Below are 21,522 nucleotides of genomic sequence, written 5' to 3'. Positions count from 1 at the left end.
ACAGAAGCTGTGTTTTTGAAAAAACAAGAAACACATACCACCTTGATGAAACTGAAATCTACAGAGAGAGCATATAAAATGACTATCAGAGCTTGGAAATAACTTTTTGGGGACTGGCAGTTGTCAGAATTTCCTCCCCACAATGAACATTGGTCAGGCTCACTGTGGGATTGCCAAAATTATAGTCCAAAAAAGCAAAATTTTACATTTGATCAGTCGTTTTCAATCTGATGGCTCTGGATGGAAATTCTTAACATTCTCTAGATACAGATGGCATGTTTCTGTGGATGATGGAAGTTGTAATCTGCTATCTCTCTTGAGAGAGTGCTGGTTGAGGAATGCTGGATTAGATTATAACTTGTGACATTTATCTCCTGGAGAGATACAGAGGTTTTAATGGTTTGCAAACTCCTTGCAGACCTGTTAGGATGAGCATCATCCATCATCTGAATGCAGCAGCCTTATATATAGAGGGGTGTTAAATTGTTGCATTAACCTCAATATAATATCCCAGTATCTTTAATATCTGGGTTTAAAAAAAAAAAAGAATACAGCAAGTCGTATTATTTTAAGAACTCATTCCAGAGAGATTGCAGTGCTGATTTCTTTTTCTATCCTGGGTTTAATTCAACTGATAAAATCAGCAAAACTTTTTAAAACAAATTCAGCTGACATAACTGATGAAAAACGACTTCCCTTAGTCTGTACTACATATGGCCTCCACTGTAACTGCCGAGATTCAAGGGAAGTTTCACTAGAAAATAAATGACATTTATCATTTTTATATAATAACACTGTCCCTACAAGCAAGATAGCTCCAAAAATGTGTTTGGATTAAAATATTTTATTCCCTAAAGGACAACTTAATTTTGTTGTTTATCTCTCAGTGTCTCTTCACTCATCACAGAAATGACATATTCTGGGGAATTGAAACAATCAAGAGAAAACAAACTTTAAACTTGTTTGGATTTGTTTCTATTAATCTTTTCTCTCATATCTCAAGCTAAATTATCTTTAGATCAATCTATACCACAATGGAGTCCATAAACAAGATCGGGACCTGGGTTGCTGTGAGTCTTTTGGGCTGTATGACCATGTTCCAGAAGCTTTCTCTCCTGACGTTTCGCCCACATCTGTGGCAGGCATCCTCAGAGGTTCGGCCATACAAGCCAAAAGACTCACAGCAACCCAGTGATTCCGGCCATGAAAGCCTTTGACAATACAAGACGGGGATCTGCTTTTTCTTTTGACTTTCATACTGTACTTTCTGTTGCTGGTTGGAAAATGGTAAATTGGACAAGTTTTCACCTCTTGGGGTGTATCCTCACTGTAGAATAAAAGCAGTTTAACACTACTTTAACTGTCATGGCTCAATTCTATAAAATGAAGGCAGCTGCAGGCCACAAAACTGATGAAATGTCCCTTTTGCCAACGATTCTCAAGCCTGCAGTTCGTAGGCCTTGTAATTTGATTCTCTGCAGCTGGACTTCTTTCAAGGAGACAAATGCTTTTTGTTACTATACATTTTCTATCTTAAAGGATCTTGCTTATAAAGGCCGCCACTGGCACGAAGGGTGCTTCAAGTGCGCCAAGTGTACTCAGTCTTTGGTAGAGAAGCCTTTTGCAGCCAAAGACGAGCTCTTGCTGTGTACAGAGTGTTATTCCAATGAGTACTCATCCAAGTGCTTCCACTGCAAGAGAACCATTATGCCAGGTAAGAGAAAAATTTCATCAGAGTGTGATCAGAATTGCAAAAAAGAGGAACACACAAGCTGGGAGACCTGTAAAAGCTTTTTTCCCCACTCTGTTCATTGGGAGGTGCAATATTTTACCCCTCTTCGCCTTTCCTCCTTGCTTGGTTAACTGAGTGCAAATTACTTGTGTACTGTTCATTGAATTCAGTCTGCAACAATTGAAGATGGTTCTCACTTCAATAGACTCCAGTCAACAACAAATTTGGACCAAACTTGGCACACAGACGTGACGCCCCCATGATCAGGAGAAAATACTGACGGGTTTTGTTTTGGGGGCAGGGTGATGAATCCCTAGTGGGATTTGGGGGGATGGACCCAGGACAATAGGAGTTGCAGTTCACCCACATCCAGAAACCACTGTGAACTCCACCGACGATGGATGTGGACGAAACTTAGCACACATACCCAACATGACCAACTTTAAGTACTGATGGGGTTTGGGAGGGGGCAGACCTAGGGTCATGGGAGTGATAGTTTACTCATCTCCTTCTGCATTTACTGATGTGACCATTCATAAATTCCAAAAACAAACTAATACTTTTTCTAATAAATAGTGTTACAAAGTACCCAGGTACATCAACTAGTTTTAAATAAAAAAAATCAAAATGGGACAATAGATTTAATTGTGATGGTTGCTGTCAAATCAGGACAGTTAGAAAGTATGCAGTCCTTAGACAATGGTGAAAAGACTCGAGGCATAAGGTCCTTGTTCCAGTGTGGTCCTTCCCCTTGACCCCATCATTTGGTTGCTCCCCAGCTTTTGTGTGAGTGTATGTTCTATTCTATAATCTGAAAATTGTTTTCTTAAGGCTTAGTTACTAGCAATGAGAGCAGTAAAAAGAAGTACGCAGGTAACTGAATCCTATACTTTTTAGCTTCTCCCACCCCTTATAGCAATGTGTCCCCAATAAACATCTCTGAAATTGATCTTGGCTCTCAGACGAAAAGAGGTTCCTCACCCTTGAGTTTCACATTTGATGGAGTTTGCTATTGGAGCACCCCAAGTTTAATTGCTGTAACTTGTAAACTCACACACTTACAGCTCATTTTGGATCATTTTGGCCAGTTTAGAAACTAAAAACCACCCAAAAATTCAACATAAAAATGTAGCAAACAATGGAGGAGGGTCTGGGAGCTTTGTAGGGCTTCAGGGGCTGCAGTTTGGGGTCCCAAAGTCTTCGTGTGACTCATGGGGAAAAATAGTTATTTTACTGTACTGCCTGGTTTTCTGCCACAAAGTAGACTTCCCAGCAAGAGGAATTGAGAAACAGCCCTTCCATGGCATTTTGAACAGCATGGTTAATGAGCTTATTTCAGAGCAATGGCTGGCTCAGATCATAGCATATCTGGCAATTTCCTCCTAATATTTGAAAATTTCCCCCTAATATTTGAAATGGGATGAAATAGAGGATAACAAGCTCACTAAAATGTCTACGGGTGCAGGTAAAGTATAGTGAGGAATTCATTTGTGGTCCTACTATGATGCTAAAATAGTCATAATTCTCCTAGTTTTATGCCTCAAAAAGGTACTTAATTCACTTAATTTACTCAAGAAGAGTTTGTTTGAATTTTATGCCTCACGGGACACACAGGAGCTGATTAGAGCTTCAGTGTTTTGTTGTTACATGATGTTACATGATACAAGAAAGCTATTTTCATGATCTGCCTCCTCCTCAATCTGAGTCCTGAGGCCTTCCTTGTGTGGCTATTTGCTTGCTTGTTTGTTTCCTGCCTTTGGATGAAAGGCAGATTAACATATCTAAATAACACAATAAGTTATGAATATAAATGTATACTTTCATAAACTTATACTTTCATTTAAAGCAATCTCTAGAGCACTTCCCGGTACCGCTTTCATAAACACCATGTTCATTTAGACCCAGTTATCAAAGGTGTGGGGGAAATTAGAGGTGTAGCATTAATGTCCCCATTCAAAATCCAATATGGAAGAAGATAGCCCAGTCTCCCTGAGACCAGGCACAAAGAAGCCTTACTTGTGTTCCCACCAAGCATGCCTCTGAGAGTGAAAGCCCCAAGCCTTGGGAAACTGTAAATCTGGACAGGCTGCAATGGATAGATTATCCTTCAGATAACCTGGACCTGAATCATATAGGGCTGTACAGGTTATGATCTGCATTATGACCAACATAGGACCTGAAAAACATGAGGTAAAGAAAAAGTTTCCCCCCTGAAACATCAGGAAACAATGCTTCTGGAACATGGCCATACAGCCCGGAAAACACACAACAACCCTTTCCCTCTGATATTATGTCTAGTCGTGTCTGACTCTGAGGGTTGGTGCTCATTTCCATTTCTAAGCTAAAGAGCCAGCATTGTCTATAAACACCTCCAAGGTCATGTGGCTGGCATGACTGCATGAAGTGGCATTATCTTCCTGCTGGAGTGGTACCTATTGATCTACTCACATTTGCAAGTTTTCAAACTGCTAGGTTGACAGAAACTGGAGCTAACAGGGGGAACTCACTCCCGGGATTCGAATCATTGACCTTTCAGTCAGCAACTTCAGCAGCTCAGAGTTTACCCACTGGTGGCTCTGAAAAACATGAAGTTGTGCACATTCTGTAACCCACCAAAGTCAAAAATCTGGCTGATTTCTGAACACTTTCCAAAAGTAGACTGTTATAGTAATCAGTCCTCAAACAATGCACCATGAGCACCCTTTCAAAAAGAGTGGTATTGGAAATTTCCAATTAACTAATACTTTTGCATTTGGAAAGTTTATACATTTGACAAATGTTTACTGCTCACTACAATTGTTATTTGGTGCCTACAAGCTGTTTCTGATTCTAAGGTGATCCCATTATGAGGATTTCTTGGTGTAATACTTTTTTCATATATACAAGCTGTTCTTATATCCTAGCATTCATTTTGTATTGACCTTTTGTGCTTCATCAAAACCAAACTTGACTGGAGCTACAAATGTCCCCAACAACTAATGGTTTAGCTTCACTCAATAATGAGAGAGACAGAGGGAAAGTCTCAATTATAACTATTTTACTACTTTTATGTGTAGTTAGCCAATAATCAAACTGGATTTGCAATTCGATTCACAGGTTCACGTAAAATGGAGTTTAAGGGAGACTGTTGGCATGAATCTTGCTTTGTATGCCAACACTGTCAACAACCACTAGGAATAAAGCCTCTAATTACCAAGGATGGTGACAATTACTGTGTTCCCTGCTTTGAAAAGCAATTTGCTCAGCATTGTTACTCCTGCAAAAAGGTAACATGACCAACGCATTTACGGGCAGCAGAATGGGATGTTCATTATGCTGAATTTATTGCAATTGGAAAGGGAATGACGATTCTGATTACAAGATCCTTGATTTGGATACCATACAAAGAAAGAGATACTCTAAACCTGTCCCCTCTTGAAAGTGTATTATCCCATTCTTTTAGGAAGAGGGTTTTGAATACAACCAATTTCATGGCATACCAAGTGCTGCAAGGTATATTTCTGGCAAAACCACTTCTGAGTATTCCTTGCTTAAGAAAACTATTGAAATCCATTAAGTCACCATTGCTTGACGGATGATTTGAAGGCATATACACTCCTAGCAGGGCCGGCCCAAGGTAATATTTAAGTGTAGGTGAACAGAATTTTGGTGCCCCCTCCCCCCAAAAAAAACCAATCACTGAAAAATAAAAGTGTTGGATAAGCTAAAATGTTGGATAATAAGGAGGGATTAAGGAAAAGCCTATTAAACATCAAATTACATTATGATTTTACAAATTAAGCACCAAATTGACAGAAAAAGCAGTTCAATACATGGTAATGTTATGTAGGAATTACTATATTTGCGAATTTAGCATCAAAACATTGAACTGGAATATAGGGAAGTGTGAACTCAGATAACCCAGTTCAAAGCAGATATTGTGGGTTATTCTGCCTTGATATTCTGAGTTATGTGGCACACAGCCATATCACCCAGAATATCAGGGCGGATAATCCACATTATCTGCTTTGAACTGGGTTATATGTCAGTGTGGACTCAGAGAACCCAGTTCAACGCAGATATTGTGGGTTATTCTGCCTTGATATTCTGGGTAATAAATAAAATAAATAAAAATAAATCTCTTGTTTGCACTTGTGTGTCTTGTACCATTAATCTGTGTTGGATAATGTTTAATGTATTTTAAATTTGTTTTAATGATTCCTTTGTAGGTTTAATTCTATTTTAATGCTTATAGTCTGCTTTGGAATATTTTAAGAGGGAAAAAGTGGTATACATACAGTATACATTAATAGTAATATCAAAAATAAAATATAGTATCCTAACAGTAATGCTAATATAGCACAACTTCTAGTTTTTAACACATTTCTAAATTGTTGCTATTTTAATGCTTATGGTCTGCTTTGGAACATTTTTAGAGGGGAAAAGGTGACATACAAAATAAATAAATACAGTAGAGTCTCACTTATCCAACATAAACGGGCTGGCAGAATGTTGGATAAGCGAATATGTTGGAAAATAAGGAGGGATGAAGGAAAAGCCTATTACACATCAAATTAGGTTATGATTTTACAAATTAAGCACCAAAACATCATGTTTAACAACCAATTTGACAGAAAAAGTAGTTCAATCCGCAGTAATATGTAGTCATTACTGTATTTACGGATTTAGCACCAAAATATCATGATGTATTGACAACATTGACTCCAAAAATGCGTTGGATAATCCAGAACGTTGGATAAGTGAGTGTTTTACTTATTACTGAATAAGTAAAAGGTAAAAGTTTTCCCCTGATATTGTCTAGTTGTGTCCAACTCTGTGGGTTGGTGCTTATCTCCATTTCTAAGCTGAAGAGCCAGCGTTGTCCATAGACACCTCCAAGGTCATGTGGCCAGCATGACTGGATGGATCACCATTACCTTCCTGCCAGAGCAGTACCTATTGATTTACTCACATTTGCATGTATTCTAACTGCTAGGAAACCCGATAGGTTTCCTAAGGAGTCATAAGATCCTAGTATGGGAGAAAGGTGCACTCTAGGATCCACACAGTCAACAGGTGGCCATCCGGCTTTTGCTTTAAAGCAGGCATGGGCAAACTTGGGCCTTCCCTCCAGGTGTTTTGGACTTCAACTCCCACAATTCCTAACAGCCTACAGTATAGCATTTTAGTATTATATATTATATTGTACTAAACCACTATACTGCAATATTATTAGTAATATTACATGTAATATATAATATACCATTATAATAGTGTATTATTAGTATATTGTATTACATTATAATATTATTATCACTATTATATGCATATACAATATATTATCAGTATATCATATTAGTATTATATATTATTATATTGTATTACATTATAATATAATAATAATAATAATAATAATAATAATAATAATAATAATAATACATTACAAAAATCACAAAAATATTAGAAAATTGGGAGGGCCCAACATTTGCCCTGCGTGTAGATGCCCCTGAGGAGCACCAGGCACGGGGAGGGGGCCTGGATCAGTGGGGGGAGGTGGAAAAGTGAGGCAGGAGTGGAGCAGGAGCTCGAGGTGTTGCTGTCGCCTGACGCTTTCAGTTTTCCTGGAGGCTCTTGGTTACTGTTTAACCTCCCTGCTGCCGCACACCAGCACCATGGCGACAGCGCCCCTCTTTGACGTGCGCTCATGGAGGGCGCTTCACTCGCCCCCCTGTTGAACCGGCCCTGACTCCTAGACATGTATATGAGGGTGGATGGGCATGTACACCAAAAATGTAACATTTCCCATTTCTGGCCATTTCAGTGGAAAGAACCAACATATCCCAGAATCTTGCACATTGCACCAAGCACACATAAAGTTTAAAGCAGTGCACTAAGGTGCACTTCCATTTTTTCCCTTCCCACTCACTATGCATTGTATACATTTGGATGGGGTCATCCTGATTCCCTTTTTCAGTGCCACATTGTTTATTGCTGTTATGGTTATGAAGAGCAAAAGATTTGGTAACATGTCGGCTGACTATCGTGCTAAGGGTCACTTTTATAATAAAAGGCAGTCCCTCAAAGAAGTCATACCTCTAAGATACCCTTCTGAAAACCATTTGCCAAAAAGTTTTCCTTCCTGCAAAAATGGGCTATTTTTCTGGTGGTTTTGGTATACTTGTCTTCACGTTGGTTTAAGTGCAGGAGAGATTTTTCAAGCAAGAAGGAAACTGGAAGCTGACATTTCAGAAAAAGGACATCTTCCACCTTAAAACTACCTAGTCAGTTCCAGAACAAAGCAAAATGTCCTTGTAGGGCCTCCTATGGTCCTGAGGGGTGTGTTGGAGTGTGGGTAGCCCCTGCAAGTCCCAAGGGGAGACAGTGGGTCTGCCTTCAACCCCCTGCAGCAGCTGTGTTCCTAGTACCATCTCTTACTTTGGACTAAGAACTGGTCTGAGGCCTCCACAGAGACACGAGGTGAGGTTTTCCCTGCTCAGAGAAATGACTCCAAGATAGGATTGATCCTCAGTATCTCTCTCTTTTATGGAACCTAACCAGAGACTAATAACTATTAGACATTCCTTAGTTAATGAAGTAGATGTGTTCTTGGGTATTATTTCTTTAACAGAACATTTGGTACCAATGGCATACATTATTTCTACAAAAGGGGGAGCACTTCAGTATATTTCAGATAACTTTTTATTCAAAACCAACCTTATGCACATGTGAAATGAAATGATCAGGTCAGGTAAGCCTTGCATTAGTAAAAAAAAAACAAACCCAAAACATTTTGAACTTTCTAGAGACCACCTGAAGGCTTCTTCCAAAATGCATCAATTGATTATTTTTTTCACTAGCTTCCAGTTTTTGTATTATTTCTATTTTGATGGACAAACTTAGATGTGTGTTTCTTTAAATGTTTGAATTTAGCTTGTTTTGCTGCTCACATATGCTCAGTAAGGATTCTGGAGGCAGCTGTTGTTTACCTTTCGTGTTGCAGACACATATGGACACAGCAGGGCTAGCTAGAATATAGCCCTGTTCTTTTTCCAGCTGAAGCTTTATTGCATTGTTTACTGCAGAAATATTGCTGCAGCCTAACACAAAGTTAATGCTTCACTATCTTCCCAAGGTCAACATTGCTTTTTTTAAAAAAACCTTCCAGCTAGACAGAGCATGACAAGGAAAATGGAACTGGACAATAGATGTGAAAAGTCTGAAAATGAGTTTCTTTGCCAAAGACTTTGTGAACTTAGGTGTGCCTGTGGTGTCCTTAATTTCAAGGGTTAAAACCTATTACCTGACTCATCGGTTTTTCTTAATGTCCTCTTCTTATTCCTTAGGTGATAACTACTGGTGGTGTGACTTATCATGACCAGCCATGGCACAAAGAATGCTTCCTTTGTAGTGGATGTGAGAAGCAGCTTGCAGGACAACGGTTTATTTCCAAAGATGAGCAGCCTTACTGTCTTGAGTGCTTTAGCAGGTGTTATGCAAAGAAATGCACAGCCTGTGCCAAGCCCATTACAGGTAATTTGTACCTGTCCAATAGTTGATGCTCTGCATGGAATTTGACAAAAACAGCACACACAAATCTGTTGTAGCCATTGGGGACATTTGTGCTTCTTATGTCAGCATTGCTAACAGTTGTGGACTGGGCCCTTAGCCAGAAATCTTATTGGCTGGTATACTTGTTGCTGCTTGAGGGATGTGGGATGTGATGGAAATCATCTCTTGTTGGAAGAGAAAGCTGCCTGTTGGTTTGTGAACTGTTTAGAAACCAGTAGGGAAGCTCTGATGGCTATAGATAGCCTTCTATGCCATCCCTATGAAGCCGCTACACAAAACTCAGTGATGTCTTACTCTGGTGTAGTGGACTATTATATTGGCATAGGACACAAACAGGAGTCTGGCCTTAGCAGTGACAGTTCATGGATGCCATGTTAGTGAGATGAAAGATCTGCTATGTTTTAAATCTGAACTTTGATTCAACTAAGGCATTGAGTATAGGCCTTTTAAATTCAAATTAACCCAGAAGATAATCACTACTCCACTGACATAGAACCCACCAGCCACCACTAGCCCTAAGAATATGAGTTGAAGAGCATTACTGTCACTGAAGGATATGATATATAGTTATAAGTGGCATTATCTTTATATGAGTGGTTCTCAGTTTGGGGTCCCCAGACGTTTTTGGCATACAACTCCCAGAAATCCCAACCAGTTTACCAGGTGTTAGGATTTCTGGGAGTTGAAGGCCAAAAAACATCTGGGGAACCCAGGTGGAGAACCACTGCTCTATATGATGAGGTCTGGGCTAGTACTAAATGTGATGTCACATGAAGAAAGCACACACTTGCACAAAGAGATTCTGCTATTTCATCTCAATATCATTTAATGTTGACATCCTGTTGAACAGTTAAAAATGTGTCAGACTTCTTGTCTTTGTGTGCTTTCACATTGTTTCCAACTTATGGCAACACTAAGGTAAACCTATTGCAGGGTTTGTTTGGCTAAAGTTCTTTAGGGCAGGTTGCCTATGAGGCTGAGTGTGATTTGCCCAAGGTCACAGAGGATTTCTGTGGTCAAGTGAGGATTCAAATCCTGGTCTCAAATCTCCCCACTGCACTTTTGTAACTGTTCTGTATTCAAGTTTACAATGGCAACATAGTGACCAATCAGAAATCCCTCCACAACCACCTTCCCTTAAGAGCCAGCAGCCATCAACAAAATGAGGTCTGTTCTCCTGGGGATGGGTACAGCAGGATGTTTCCACCTGGCTCTCACCAGGGCTCTCTGGTACAGCAATCAGAAGTAGGGCCTCTATCACAATTCCTCATCACTTGTAGAAGGAAGATGGAAATATCGTTATCAAGTATTCTGACTGCCAGCATTAGGAGAACACACACACAGTATGACCCTCATACCCGTAGGACTGTTACTTGTGGCTTCACTTACCCACATCTGATGACATATAAACACAAACAGGCTGCTTCCCTGTTTAGATCTAAGTACAACTTATTTCCCTCTGCTGATTAGGAAGCACACTGAGGATTAGGCAAGGACTTCCAGGACAATTTACTTCTGAATGCGGAGTTGCATAGAAAAGATGGGTGGAATATAGACAGGCATCATTGTTTAAGTTACATCAAAGCTGCTGGTCTTGATACATAAATGGATGCTCCAGTAATGTAGCAGTACAAATGGACAATCAGATAATTCATTTAAGCTTTCAAGAATCACAATCTACAGAATTGTCTGAAGCATAACCAGCTGCAAATGAGACTTTCTCCTTTTCTTCCTTCCTCCCCTCACACCCCCTACACAGAGCATCCGAAATGTTTATTTCCTAATACAATTCAAAAAAATTCCTGTACATGCAATCTGTACATACTTCAGAGAGTCCTAGAGTACGCTGGATTGTGAGGAGTGGATTGATGGGAGTAAAAAAGCCTTATCTGTGGATATGTACAGCATTTAAGCTGTGTTATGTTGGAAACATCTAGCTCTGCTCTCTGAAAAGTGAAGAAGAGATCTTGCTAGAAACAGAAGGGAGAAACTGGTTTATGTATTAGTGCAAGGGTCCCCAAACTAAGGCCCGGGGGCCGGATGCGGCCCATCGAAGCTATTTATCCGGCCCCCACGGCACAAGGGCAGAAGGGGGTTGGGCTAAATGACCCAAGGGGTCTCTTCTTCTTTTACAACCCATATTATTATTATTATTATTATTATTATTATTATTATTATTATTATTATTATTGACACAACGATGTTGTATGACACAGCAAACATGATAGGTATGCTGGATTTCGTTTCAGAAAATCACAAGTCGAACACTTCCCAAGTGTCTAGGACTGTGTGATGTATTTTCGGATGATGCGTGCAGATCCCAGTAAGGTGGCCTTTTGCAGCTGGCAGATCGTAATTTTGTCAATGTCTATTGTTTCCAAATGCCAGTTGAGATCTTTTGGCACGGCACCCAGTGTGCCCATCACCACCGGGACCACCTGCACTGGTTTCTGCCAGAGTCTTTGAAGTTCAATCTTGAGGTCCTGATAGCGGCTGAGTTTTTCTTGTTGTTTTTCATCAATGCACTGTCACCTGGGATGGCAACATCAATGATCCAAACCTTGTTCTTTTCCACAACTGTGATGTCTGGTGTGTTGTGTTCCAGAACTTTGTCAGTCTGGATTCGGAAGTCCCACAGTATCTTTGCGTGTTCATTTTCCACAACCTTTGCAGGTTTGTGATCCCACCAGTTCTTTACTGCAGGGAGGTGGTACTTGAGGCATAAGTTCCAATGAATCATTTGGGCCACATAGTTGTGCCTCTGTTTGTAGTCTGTCTGTGTAATTTTCTTACAGCAGCTGAGGATATGATCAATGGTTTCATCGGTTTCCTTGCACAGTCTGCATTTTGGGTCATCAGCTGATTTTTCGATCTTGGCCTTGATTGCATTTGTTCTGATGGCTTGTTCCTGGGCTGCAAGGATCAGGCCTTCTGTCTCCTTCTTCAGGGTCCCATTCGTGAGCCAGAGCCAGGTCTTCTCCTTGTCAGCTTTTCCTTCAATTTTGTCAAGGAACTTTCCATGCAGTGTTTTGTTGTGCCAGCTGTCAGCTCTAGTTTGTAGTGCGGTTTTCTTGTACTGGTTTTTTTTGTCTGCTGTGCTTTGAGGAGTTTCTTATTATTATTATTATTATTATTAACATTGAGGCTGGTCTGTCAGGGATGCTTTGCTTGTGCTTATGGTGCACAGAGGCAGAAGGGGGTTGGACTCAATGGCCCAAAGGGTCTCTTCCAACCCTCTTATTTATTGTTGTTGTTGTTGTTGTTGTTGTTATTATTTATTGCTCGGTGGCCAACTATAGTCCGGCCCTCCAATGGTCTGAAGGACCGTGAACTGGCCCCCTGTTTAAATAGTTTGGGGACCCCTGTATTAGTGTTTAAATGGCTGGTAATGAAATTCTTGGCAATACTCAGAAACAGTTTAAAAGTATTTTATAACCATTAGCTGGATCTCTTAAAATAAATTGAATGACCTATTGCCCCAGTTACAAGGAATAAGATTGCCAATTAATTAATAATCCTGACATTCAAAAACGAAAGACAGACAGACTAGAAAATTCAATCAGCTATGATGACCTAACCCTTCTGCTTCTCCTCCTTTTCTGACATATAGCAGGATTTCATATATGGGAAAGTTAATTTCAAGCAACCTGGCATTAATTCTCCTTAATTCTGAAGAAATTGACTTTTGGCCATAATTTACAATTAAAGTCTGCAGTGAAATTTTAATTAGATGTTATGAAATACAAAACCTTTTCTATATGGGTAAGAATTAGAAGAACCTACTATCCAGATTGTAGAAATGATTCTTTGGGGAAAACCAGGTTGGAAATCTGATGCATCACTTATTGCCCTGTCCTTTTATACAGCCTTCAAGTAATTTCTGACTTATGGCAACCTTGAGACAAACCTTTCATGTGATTTTCATGGCAAATTTGTTCAGAAAAGGTTTGCACCTGCTTTCCTCTGAGGCTGAGAGAGTGTAACTTGCCCAAGATCATCCAGTGGGTTTCTATGGCAAAGCAGGAATTGAAACCCTGACCTCCAGAGTCATAGTCCAGTTCTCAAATCACTGCATAACACTGGCTCTCATAGAAAGAAACACAGACAGGCAGACAGACAGACAACTAGGAGGGAGAGAGAGATTGAGATTCAGAGAGATAATTAGCAAACAGAATTTAACCATGCTAGAGCAAGTGTGTTGTGGATGATAACTCTACATGTTGTACTGTCAAATAGCCATAATAGCTGGGTATTTCTGGCAGCTGTAATCCAAAAAAGAAAAGAATTCTTTTCCAAGGCTGTTCCCATGAGACTCATAGCTCAGCATCATATTACATGTGTTGTAGTGATATGACATTATATTACTTGTTTCAACAAAAAAACAGTGTTGTTTGTTGATTTTCAGCTGCATTAAATTCATGTTTTAACAGGAGAAATGTGAGAACTTTGTGTATTAGAGCATGAGCTGAATGTCTTTGTGATCTGCTGAAAAGCACACAAGCATTTCACTTCTTTGCCTTTGCTTTCTCTTTCCAGCTCTCGGGGGAGACAAATTTATTTCTTTTGAAGATCGCCACTGGCACAGTGACTGCTTCAAGTGTGGGAAGTGTTCCAACTCTTTGGTGGGAAAAGGCTTTTTGACCCACCAGGAAGGCATCCTTTGCTGTAGGTGTGGAAGCGCTGACTATCAGAAACCTGCCGGCCAAGTATAATGGTTGTTTAGTTGTGCAAATCAGTATTCTTTCACAGAAGCAGTTACATTCTATGTACCTACTTTAAATAGCCCTTGTTCTTGTTAAGAAAACAACTTCCAATATGTATTAATTTGGAAGAATTCATAGTCTGTCCTGCTTTCCTTGGAGGAGAGTGCACTCTGCTGTTTGAAATACAGGGTTGTATGGTTTTGCTGTACATCAAAATTCTATTAAAAACTGGCTGTAACATAGCTTGGCTGAAGAAACAGAAAACAGGACTTCTCCGACAGAACAATATGCATCTTTTTCTGGCACCATCTTTGTCCTTCCTAAACCAATGTCAACAACAAAAAATTAGGTTGGACAGACCAAAAAAAAAGGGGGGGGGAGAACAGCACAGCAAAAAAAAAAAAGGGAAGTTATACTTTGCTGCATCTAGGGATGCCTTTCATTATATCACCGCAGAATCAAGTCATATCACAGTAAATGTCACATGGGAGTTCTATAGATGTTGCACCAACCAGGTGGATGCCTTGTTCCTTTCCCAAAATCCAGTGGATAGGTTTGTGAGTGTCAAGGTCTGTATTGGGAATACAGGAGATTTACAGCAGAAACATCTCTTACTTGTTTTGAAATGGAACAAGTGCCTGCATTGTACATATCATTGTATATATTTATGTGGCCAGTAGCAGTTTTAAGAGTGAGTGGAAATTATTCATTAGGAAATTAATGTGTGTGTAAAACGTTAAATCTCAGATTCCTACTTCACCAAAGCCCCTTTCAATGGTCATCCAGCCTATGACTGCATTTGATGGGTGTAGTGGCCAAGAGAAGGCATTGGAGATGTTGATCATGGAGCATCTAGACTGTCCTTGATAATGTAGGTGGTCCAATGAGAATCTTGTCTAGGCTTCAATCCTATAGCCAGTTGCCTGAGATTATTGAACAAATCTTTCAAAACAAAAAAACAACAACCATGACATGGGTCAGAAACAATATGAAGGCACACCAGCACCATAACAACAAATTCTCTAGTAATTGTTTATAAGTGTGAAGTACAAAATATTTTTCTCCTTACTTCAAATACTCATACATGCCCTGTTTGAGTGTTGTTTGGTGCAAAGGAGGTTATAGGGCGTGTATTCCAAACCAAAGTCCCTTTTACATACTACTCTTGGCATGGAGAAGGTAGGCTTATATCTGCCTATTTCTGCAGGTCTTTTGTTGTTGTTAGAAGCCCAAGGAATGTAACAAGGCATATAAGACAGAAACTAATGGCTCAGGTGTTTTCAAAAAGGAGAAAATGCTTATAAATAATGACATTTTCACTTATATCTTCTACTGTAAATAGTACCTAGTTTACAGGTTTCCTGTTTGCTTTGCTTTCGCTGAAACGATGACGAACAACTATGGTCACTCACTTGTGCTATTCCAACAAAGGCTCAGTTTCGGTGTATTATTTTTTTATCAGCTGTATTGTTTTGCTCACGTGCCTAAAGCTAATCCACACTCCATCAATAATGGTCAAGTTGCTTGTTTAAACCTACATACCAGGCTATGTAAATATGTGCCTTCAACTCGCCTTTAAACCTATGGTGACCCCATGCATTTTACAGGGAATACTCCGAAATGATTTTCTTTCTTGGAAATATAGCTACAGAACCTATATTCATTGACAGTCTCCCTCCCAGGTACTAACTGTGACTGACCTTGCTTAGCTTCCAATATCACATGCGATCTGGCGCCCTTAGGGCCTATCTTTACATTCTCCTTGCCTGACAACTCCATCTTCCTGCTTCTACTATTTCTCTCCTCTACAAGGCTATCAGTTATCAGAAACGCAACTAGGTTGCAAAGCCTTAAAAAATCACGGATGAGATGGATGTGCTCACTGGTTTATAAGAACCGAATGCACCTGTAAATGCCATACAGTTGAAATGTGTGACCTTAGAGCAAAAATTAGAACTCACATAAAATCGTTGTATTCAATCACTTTTCGCATACTTTTTTTTTTTTAAATGTAAACGTTTGACATCGTCTCTCTTTTAAAAAAAGAATAACTGGGCATTTCTTGCTTTTTAAAGAAGGCTTCATTAATGACAAAATTATGTTTCCTGATGGGAAACAGGAAAGCCTTAAAGACAAATCCCAGCAATCAGTTTTGAAATTAATACCTCCAAATTAAAAAACAAAAAACAAAACATAACATGCTAACTGTAAGGTATACACGTGAGGACAATTATGTAATAGGACAGCCATCCTCCACTATTTTGGAAAATATACTATATACTTGTGTATGTCTAGAAATTTTGGTCAAAAAAACAGCCCAAAAAAACCTGAGTTAACTTATCCACAGGTCAATTTGAATACTGTACCTTATCTCTTATCAGAAAAGGAACATCCCTTTCTCTGAAGAGAGTAACAAAAGGCAAGAGCTCAGTCCGTACCAACCGAGAAAGCCAGAAGCTTTACCATGGTGCAGCTTCTGACCTTTTTTCAATATCAAGTTTTTGGGAAATATGGGGTGGCTGATTCCCTCAGTTGGATTGGTGCTTTTCCCTTTTCATTGATTGACCCTCGACTTATCCCCAGGTCACACCAAAATTCATAATTTTGTCACCAAAACAAGCCCTTGACTTATACATAAGATTGATTTATACATGATCATATCCAGGAGCTGCCCCCCCCCCCCCCCACAAAAAAAATCACAGTAATCACATTGTCTAGTTTGACTCTTGGTAACCGTCTTGATCTTTTCTCTTCTAAGGGAAGATCCTTAGATGGGTCTGAATCCACATGAGTTTTGTGGGGAAGTTTGGTGTTTTTAGTCCATGCAGTACAGGTTCCCTGTTCCTGTCTGAAATTGTACTTGCAACCTTTATCAGCAGTCATGGTTTCTATAGATGGGTTTCCAGCCAACACTACTTCTTTGTGCAATGTCCTAGCCCAAACATATATAGCACTGCTTTTGTGTTTTGGAAGAAGTTATCAAACAAGTTCTACCTATTGAAATTCTTACTTTTGCAAAAAAACAAACAAACAAACAAAAACATTAAGGATACAGAAACCCCACCCCTGTTTTTCACCTGGCAATGCTAATGTGCAAAGAATTATGTTCAAGATGTCTTTGTGTAGTAATGTGGCTAATGTGTTCACCCTAACATTAAATACTATAATCCTGTCCAAATTGAAATTTTGAAACTGAGACATTTCTATGCTTCCTGTGTTTTAATGTGCAAGAAAATGACCATTATTTCTGGATTTTTTTTTCTTTTTCACTCCATATCTGTGCTTTTAGCAACGGCAGGTATACATCTATAATATCCTCAGCTATGATAACTCTGTGGCTTTAAAAGTAAGAACACAAAGTATCTTTATGTTCAATGAAACACATGCATAGACACATGTGTAGTCACTAGATAGTAATATTCACTTATGCAGGCAACCATGAGCCTTACTGGAAATGAGATAAGTGAGAGCAGAATAACCTTTCACAATCTTCAGATGGAAATGGCATTGAATTTTTGCCTATTTATTGTAAGCCGCTTTGAGTCCCCTCGGGGAGAAAGGCGGGGTAAAAGTGATGTAAATAAATAAATGTTGGGCATGGACTCTAGGGATTCAAATCCACACTCAACCATGGAAACACATTGGATGACCTTTGGCAACTCAAGCTCTCAGCCTTAAAGGAAAGCAATGTCAAACATCTTCTGGAAAAAAATCTTGCTAAGAAAACATGCTAGGAGTTTCATGTCAGAGTCAATTTGAAGGCAATCAGATTAAGAATGTACCATATGAATTTGAATACCATCTTGCACCCTATGATTATAAATACCACCTTGCACCAGTCTAAAACTGTTAAAATAAATGGATGACTGCCCGCAAATTGAGCAGCAAAGTTAACCCTCTTCCAAGGAAAAGTGCATTCATCCTCGGAGCCACTAGGTGGCACAACACTGCTGCTGTTGAGGCAGAAGGTGCCCTGCTTGTGCTCTGCCTTCATCAGTGTTGTGTCGGTAAAATGCCAATAAAAAGAAATAAAAGGAGAAAATTAACTTTGTGGTGAAATCAATAGGAACAGCCTTGGCTTCAGCATTGCTAATATTGATTTATGCTAGACTTGCACCTGGTTTGATGATGTTATTAAAAATTTCCAGCCAGCACGTTTCCATATTATGCCATTTAACACAGGGATTTAATAGCATCCCACATGATTCATATGCAGTTAAAGAGGCATGGTAGGGGTGCCATGGAAACTGATACACAAAACTCTTGAAAGTGTACCTGATTCTGTTCACAACATAGACTTACTAAGGCTATTTAAAAGTAGCGCACTGCCCAACTCTTGTGGATAAAGACATACCTCAGTTAACAAAGCCCCTGGCAATGAAGTTTCTTTTTACAAAGTCTTTTTATGCGAACCCTGTTCACCCTCTTTTCTTGTCTTCTAGCTAGAGATGTTTTTGTTTCGGTTTGGTTTTGCAGCATTGACATTGGGAGGACGGTGAAGGAGAAAGACAGACAATCAGTTTTGAATTGTAGCAGCATGACTTCAGAAAACAACACAATAAAGCTTGACCTAGGAAAGAATAGGATTCTAGTTTAGGAGATTGCATTGTAACTATGTATGGCTACATACAACAGCTGCCTCCAGAATAATGTATTTTACATTTCTAAAGACGAAACAGAAAGGAAAAGCATGTTAAAAAAGCACAGATCTATCATCTTCACCACCACAAAGCAAATCATAAGGAAAGTGGAGGATGTTGAAAGAATAAGCATCATGTCGGGATAAACTTTGGAAAAAGCATTGAAGTGATCTCTGGAAGATTCAAAATGTTCTTGTTTATTTATGAAGGTTTTATCTGACCTGGTTATTTCCTTTCACATGTACATAATGTAGTGTAGGAACCTATCCTTGTTCTTTCCATGTTATTTCCACTTGTGGTAAGAGTTTAAAGAAATACAGCTCAGGGATCAGGGCTGTAGCCGGGGGGGGGGGGGGGGGCGCTAGGGGTTCAACCCCTCCTTCCCCCCCCACACACATTTTTCAGGTTTTTTAAAAAACTTGGTTTACTCATTAATTTTAACTGGTTAACAAAAATCCTCATGAGTGTCCACTGAAGTTTATCAATGGAGCCTGATTTCTAAATTATTTTGTGTTATGGAACTACTGTACTATTCATGATTTGCTAAAAAAAAGTTTCAACACCCCCTCACGAATTTTTTTCCTGGCTATGGCCCTGCTAGGGACACATGAACTGAGGTATTTTCCACACTCAACTACAGCCCCAATGGGTAGAATATAGTGTTCTATTTTCTAAGTGCCAAGGCAACATCTGATGAAACTGGGAAACTTATAGTGTGATGAGGCATAGAGTTCTCCAATTGCCAGAAGGAAGTGCCCAGCCACATGGATCAGGGGTCAGCAATGGAGGAGCTCATCCCCTGCTGGCAAACCACCACCTCTCTGGCAACATGGCTCCAGCAGTCCTTGCCTCATCAGTGGTCCCATACGGCTCAGCACCTCATTCTGATGCCAGTGGGAATGGCAGCAGCAGAGCCAGTAGGGCTCCAGGGAGGTGCTTTTGTCAAGAAGAGAAAAGGGACAGTGGGATCAAACTCCTCAATCACTGATCAGTTATTCATATGTCTGGGTGCTTCATTCACACACCATAACAATGGTCCCAGTACCAGTGAGGCTTAAGGGAAGTGTTTTGATAGGAAGGCGGCAGCAGCAGCCTCAGGGAGAAGGGGACAACAAAGTGATGCCAATTTGGATGTGAGCAGGAGAACTGTTTGAAAAGAAAAAGATGGCTTCAGATAACTTTATTGGTAGTTGTAGTGCAAACAGATGAATCCGAGCTGTTCTGGGGCAAAATACTCTGGTTTGCATACAGGTTGGTCGATCTACCTCATGGCTGATCACATGTGGCTAGGCACCTCATTCTGAGTGAGCAAATAGCACAACCAACAGAGGAAGTGTTTTGCCAGGAAGGCAACATCCCATCCCTATTCGGATATCAGCCAGCCCACCAATGCCTTAAATCAAGAAATAGTTTTCTAAGATCTACAGAAATACTCACAGGAACACCTCAGCAAGTGAGAGTCCAAAAGTGGCAGGCTAAAACCCGGAACCTCAAGCCATGGCTGATGCTGAATGAGAGACTCTCAAGAGAAACTCCCAGGAAAAGACTGGGCGACTTGGAAGGTGCTGAACAGATTGTGCTCTGGCACCACGTGATGCAGAGCCAACCTTAAAAAATGGGGCCACAAAGTGGAGAAGAGCAAACCACAGACCACGTATTACAATGCAGTCTGAGCTCTGTCACATGCACAATGGAGGACCTTCTTACAGCAACATCAGAGCCACAAGTGGCTAGCTACTGGTCAAAGGACATTTAGTATAATGCCAAGTTTTTAACTTTGTGTTTTTAAATACATTACAACTGTACCCTCAGTTTGCTTCTGACACGATAAATAAATAAAGTAGCTCTGACCCCAAAGAGAAAAGAAGGCAATGGCAAATCACATTGAAAAAGGTTGCTAAGTTAGGAAGGCAGTAGCAGTGACCCCAAAGAGAAAGAAGGATTAAGGACCTCCCTCTCCACACTTTGCCACTTCCCAGAGCAGAAATTAAGGTATCCCTAATATCTTTAATATCATCTCAGCAAGTAGAACTGCACATTTTTAAAAAAATTGGCAATGCTTGCCATCTGTCCCAACAGTCTTCCCCAAAACTACCCCAATCTAGATGTATACACATAGAAAAACACAGACTTCATTGTGGGGGACGAAGCCATGCAAAATACAAATGCTACCTATCTAAATAAAGGAATAACTAGTAATGTGGGACTGTCTCAAAAACATGGAGTAGAAAAATGTTTTGCTATATAATTTTACAAAGCTAACATGATCATAGTACACTCCAACTTGTTTTGTCACTTTTTGAAAGGTATAACTCTAAACTCTAGAAAACACACTTTGAATTCCTTGTATCACAAATGACCAGAGATTCACCTTTCAGTATGACTGGCTTGTCATCATTCCTCAGACACATAAGACAAAGCAGTCTCTGAACAGTATCAAGAGCAACCTAAACACAGAAAACATTCTCAAATACTTCTAACACTTATTTGTTCTGTAGGAAATGAAAAATGGCATAGACGGTTAGTGAGTCTCAAGTGTTTACTTCTAGGTCTGTCCTATGGCATTATCCCACCAGCCTGTTGTTCTGCAGCAATCATGTTGTTTAAGGAAATGAACACATACTAGAATAGAAACAGTCACTATCACACTTCTCTGCAATTGTTATGATGCTCCTGTAGTGATGCGTAGTCTTGCTATCGGCCTTTCCACCCATGTCTGCCCTACTTAGAGCATGCATGCCATTTATTTTAAATTTTTGCTGCAATTATATAGTTGCAACAAAAATGTCTAAAATGCTTATTTGTTTTGTCACCTAAGACTATCTCCCGTCTCTACTTCCTTTCTCTCCCCTTTATGTTTGCAAGTAATGCAGGTTTTTTTCTGCCTGTATAAGAAATG

The 21,522-nt window shown here is 39.8% G+C and overlaps 1 protein-coding gene across 1 annotated transcript in view; it reads left to right on the top strand.

Moving 5' to 3' along the window:
- fhl5 (four and a half LIM domains 5) overlaps window positions 1–17,167 on the top strand; it is a 33,999-nt gene extending 16,832 nt beyond the window's left edge. The window contains exons 4-7 of the mRNA XM_062969055.1: window positions 1,540–1,714; window positions 4,829–4,998; window positions 9,055–9,241; window positions 13,817–17,167. Coding sequence (XP_062825125.1) covers window positions 1,540–1,714; window positions 4,829–4,998; window positions 9,055–9,241; window positions 13,817–13,992 — 708 coding nt within the window. The 3' untranslated portion in view covers window positions 13,993–17,167. The remainder of the gene's footprint in view (window positions 1–1,539; window positions 1,715–4,828; window positions 4,999–9,054; window positions 9,242–13,816) is intronic.
- Window positions 17,168–21,522: the final 4,355 nt, after the last annotated feature.

This window comes from Anolis carolinensis, chromosome 1 (genome assembly GCF_035594765.1).
Source record: "Anolis carolinensis isolate JA03-04 chromosome 1, rAnoCar3.1.pri, whole genome shotgun sequence".
In the NCBI taxonomy this organism is placed as follows: Eukaryota; Metazoa; Chordata; class Lepidosauria; order Squamata; family Dactyloidae; genus Anolis; species Anolis carolinensis.
The sequence above is the reverse complement of the archived record's forward strand: the minus strand, read 5'-3'. Positions and strand labels throughout refer to the sequence as shown.